This window comes from Priapulus caudatus, unplaced genomic scaffold (genome assembly GCF_000485595.1).
Source record: "Priapulus caudatus unplaced genomic scaffold, Priapulus_caudatus-5.0.1 Scaffold1, whole genome shotgun sequence".
Classification (NCBI taxonomy): Eukaryota; Metazoa; Priapulida; class Priapulimorpha; order Priapulimorphida; family Priapulidae; genus Priapulus; species Priapulus caudatus.
The window spans coordinates 1,351,305-1,355,601 of NW_014577062.1; the positions used below are offsets into that span (position 1 = coordinate 1,351,305).

General features: G+C 46.4%; 1 protein-coding gene across 2 annotated transcripts in view; it reads left to right on the forward strand.

Moving 5' to 3' along the window:
• The first annotated feature begins 1,355 nt into the window (after positions 1 to 1,355).
• Positions 1,356 to 4,297, forward strand: part of LOC106814745 (glutamine synthetase 2 cytoplasmic-like) — an 8,586-nt gene continuing 5,644 nt past the window's right edge. The window contains exons 1-3 of one of the 2 annotated variants that reach the window (XM_014819201.1): positions 1,356 to 1,485; positions 3,335 to 3,521; positions 3,978 to 4,139. In XM_014819201.1, coding sequence (XP_014674687.1) covers positions 3,347 to 3,521; positions 3,978 to 4,139 — 337 coding nt within the window. In that variant the 5' untranslated portion in view covers positions 1,356 to 1,485; positions 3,335 to 3,346. Of the gene's footprint in view, positions 1,526 to 3,334; positions 3,522 to 3,977; positions 4,140 to 4,297 lie in introns of both variants that reach the window. The other variant, XM_014819130.1, reaches the window with a different exon arrangement.

A 4,297-nucleotide genomic window follows, 5' to 3' on the forward strand; every position in this document is an offset into this window, starting at 1 on the left:
CACGCACACACGCCGAACACACGCGCTCACGCACACACGTCACACACATGCGCTCACGCACACACGCGCTCACGCACACACGCCGCACACACGCGCTCACGCACACACGTCACACACATGCGCTCACGCACACACGCGCTCACGCACACACGTCGCACATACGCGCTCACGCACACACGTCACACACATGCGCTCACGCACACACGCGCTCACGCACACACGTCGCACATACGCGCTCACGCACACACGTCACACACATGCGCTCACGCACACACGCGCTCACGCACCCACGTCGCACACACGCGCTCACACACACGTCGCACACACGTGCTCACGCACACACGTCACACACATGCGCTCACGCACACACGCGCTCACGCACCCACGTCGCACACACGCGCTCACACACACACACGTCGCGCACACGCGTTCACGCACACACGTGCTCACGCACACACGTCACACACATGCGCTCTCAGCCTCACGCACACACGTCGCGCACACGCGCTCACGCACACACGATAAAAAAAATCGTGAGCCCCCTTAGGTCTTTGCCCCCCCCCCCCTAATCCAAAACTGCTTCCGGCGCGCCTGACCTCACTTACGTAAAGGAGACCGGCCAAACTAAACTGATCAACTGAATCGCAGTATAACTATTACAATTGAATTTGTCTTGATTTTTTTTAAACTTTATTTTCAATTTTTTTGCCTTCTAAATCTTAGGGGGGCGACTGCCCCCATCGCCCCCCCCCTGGCTACGCCACTGGTTGTAGCGGGTTCAAGTTTCGTGTGCTACGGGGCCGCCCGTTCGGGGCCTTGGCCAGTTGGGTTGGGTACTATGTGGTTCGTCATGTAGGGGCCCGTGAAGGGGGCCTACTGCGGGCGCGGTGCTTGACTTGAACGATCCCGAGGGCTTATTGCGGGCCGGATTGCGGGATTAGCTTTGTAAAGGGGGGGCTATTTGCTACCGCGCGGGCCCGCGTTAGAAGTTGAAAAACACCCCCCTAACCCGCAAAATTTGGAACGCACATGGGGTAATACCGGCATATATATAGGCCCCCCACTCTATATAGTGACCCCCCCCCCCGGGAGTAGAAATCAGTGGTCATTGACCGATTTCGAGCAGCTGCCTATCACGTGCACTCGGATAGAAAAGTCCTTTGCGGATCTGTTAAAGCTGAGAGGCGTTTACGCGATGAAACGGCATGATGGAAAATTTCTCATCGTTGTCAAGCTGTAGCTTTAACATGATTCAGTTAGATGAGATCTGTTCGCACGTTTGCATAACATCGCCCACTTAGCAAAGCCACTAGGTACAGTCTAAACCGTACCGCGGGCACGGCACAGTGGTCGAGGTGTGCACGTGCTTTGCGCATGTTTTCGGATTGTTGACGCTGTCGAGGTGAGACATCGAGAATTCGAGATCGGAGATTCAAGCACCAGTCGAAACCAAGTTTCGTGTAGAACGGACGTAGGCTATAACACGTACGTAGACCACAGAATCTCACTGATTTGATAGTGTAAGGTAAGTTGATTGAACACCTGTTGATTCTAACTTTGTCTTTGGCATGTTTCATTTGGTATCTTATTGTTTTACCGTTATTTCTTATTTTAATTTGTCAGTTGTGAACGTGCATCTTACGAATTGTGCATTTTACGAATTCGTTATTGCATATGGTAGGTACCGTTTTAACCGCACCGCTGCATGTGGCGTCTATATAATAATTAAATTCGTGGAGGACGAATGTCAGTATATATACTACTAAAGATAATGAATTAAACTCGTAGTTTCCGTATATTTTATAAAATTACTGACCTGGCAAACTACCCGCCGAATACAGCTGTGCCATCCCACTCTGCAGCTCCTCCACACCTCTGCCATCTTCTGCCCTTGTCCATCTACCCGTTCTATCTATTCATTCAATTCATTCGTTCAATCACTTTATTTACACTCATACAAATTACATTTAGCAGAAAGGTATAACGTGAAACAAAATCAATAGAAGTGATGGAGGGCACACTTTCCCTTCATAATCTTGAAATAGTTTTTATTATGCATTATTTTAAAATGCCACTCCCATTTCGCCTACGCCCGTTTTGCCTACTCCCATTTCGTCTACTCAGAATGGGTAATCAGGGACGTAGGCAGGGTTCGACATAGCTCTAGTACCCACGGATAGCTGCCGCAGGCCTCCCCCTTTCTCCCCCTCTTCCCCGGCTCTCCCCCTCTTCCCCGGCTCTCCCCCTCTCTCCCTCCCACCTCGCATGTGCCGAGGAACTGCCATAGGGGCCTGTTTATCACAGCTGACCTCGTTTCCCCGAGCCGGTTTCCTCTGTTGCTTTGGCAGGGCCTGGAGCAGTTCACATGATATAATGGAGTGGCTGACCATTCTTGGCAGCTGAATACTATAGGCAATGATTTTAATTATAGCTATGGACTTTGAGGGGGTTGGTTATTACAACACTTGTATGGCCAGTGCTGCCCATATAGATATACGTCTAGTGCGTCCGTCTAATGCCGTCTATTCAATTAATTTACGTCCATTGCTCATTGTTATTTGTGTTTTAATATTAACTGCAAATACTACATCCAAAAAGAAGAATATTCTTCACCAACTCTGATATATAATATGTGCAATCTAAATATGAATCTAACCAAAACCTGAATTCTAAGCTCTAGTGACATTACCTAAGAATTCCATGTGGGATTCAACAAGTTTTCGAAAAACAATTAAGAAAAATAACTGCACCTCTGTATAGGTCACCTCTCAAAGGATTGGTTCATCTGGCAAGTGCTAATCTAAATTTGTTTTGTTTGCATATATTTTTTAACTATCCTATAGTATCTGTACCCTAAAATTGGTTAATCAATGAAATTTGGTGGCATCATTTAAACTCTTCCAGCCCCTTAGCCCACAGCACCCCATATATAAACATACACACTGCCCAGACCTCCCATATCACTAACTATATTCGGCCAGGCAGTGATATTGAAAACGCACTAGCCTGGCCTATGAATCTAGTTTGTTCTCCTACGAGTCATTTTATCCAGCATTGCATGTAATTGTAATAGATGTTTGCTAAAGTAGTATGTAGGTAAGCCTATACAAAGAATTGTGGGTACATGGAGGATATTAATTACCTTGTTTGATGTATTGTTGGTAGTACAGAATAGCATTTCTTAGAAAAGTCGTATTGCTTGTGTTCAGTGTGAATGTTTGGCGAACTTAGCCATTTGTGATGTGGAAACTATTGCAGAACACATGTATACTGACACCCTCCTCTGTGCATATATGATGTGCTCAGTTTTAGATGTGTCTGTGTTTCTATTTAGTGACTTGCCATCATGCCGTCGTTTATGATGTCATCGTTAGGAGGTACAGATAAGTCTGTGCTTTCAAAGTACCTGACGCTGCCGCAGGGCAGCAAAACGCAGTGCATGTACATCTGGATTGATGGAACCGGAGAATTCTTACGTGCAAAGACAAAGACTGTGGATGAAGTGCCGAAAAGTCCGAAAGGTACATAGGCCTGCACTATCGTAGGTTAAACTGTAGCCTGGGTGCATGTGTAAACATGCACATTAGAGTTTAGAACTTAGCCTGACCCTAGTAACTAACTAAGTACCTAGATAGTTACTAGTAGTAATCAACATGGCGCTGTTATCAGATATGGTCCTTTCCTCATCTCAGAATCGCCAACAAAAACGAGAAATATTTATTGGGCCCGTTATTGTCACGAATGTGTATATATGCATATTGGCCACGTTATAAACAGTGAAGGTAAACAGAACCTTAAATTGCATGATGGCCAGACATTGTGCACATATTGCTAGGTTGAAAACACGTGTAATGTCAGAGTGTGGGCAAATTGGCTAATGTTTGCTACCTTGGTGGCAGCTGTTGCCTTCGGCTTGAAATATGTTATAATGATGCTGTTGCTAAAAAGTAATAAAGGCTATTTATGATCATCTACAGAGCTACCCATATGGAATTTCGATGGCTCCAGTACCTACCAAGCAGAGGGTAGCAACAGTGACGTGTATCTCTACCCACGAGCTCTCTATGAAGATCCATTCAGGGGTGGTCCGAATAAACTTGTGCTATGTGACACTTATAAATACAACAAGAAGCCAACAGGTACACACCTTATAGTACAGTTACACAGTTCTTTTGGGAAAATACACAGATGCCTACCAGGGGAAAAAATACACGGGGGCGGCGGGCGATTTCGCCCCCGAAATGCCAAAAAGAGCCCCCGAAAATACGATATCGGGGGCGCCCCCAAAAGCAAAAGT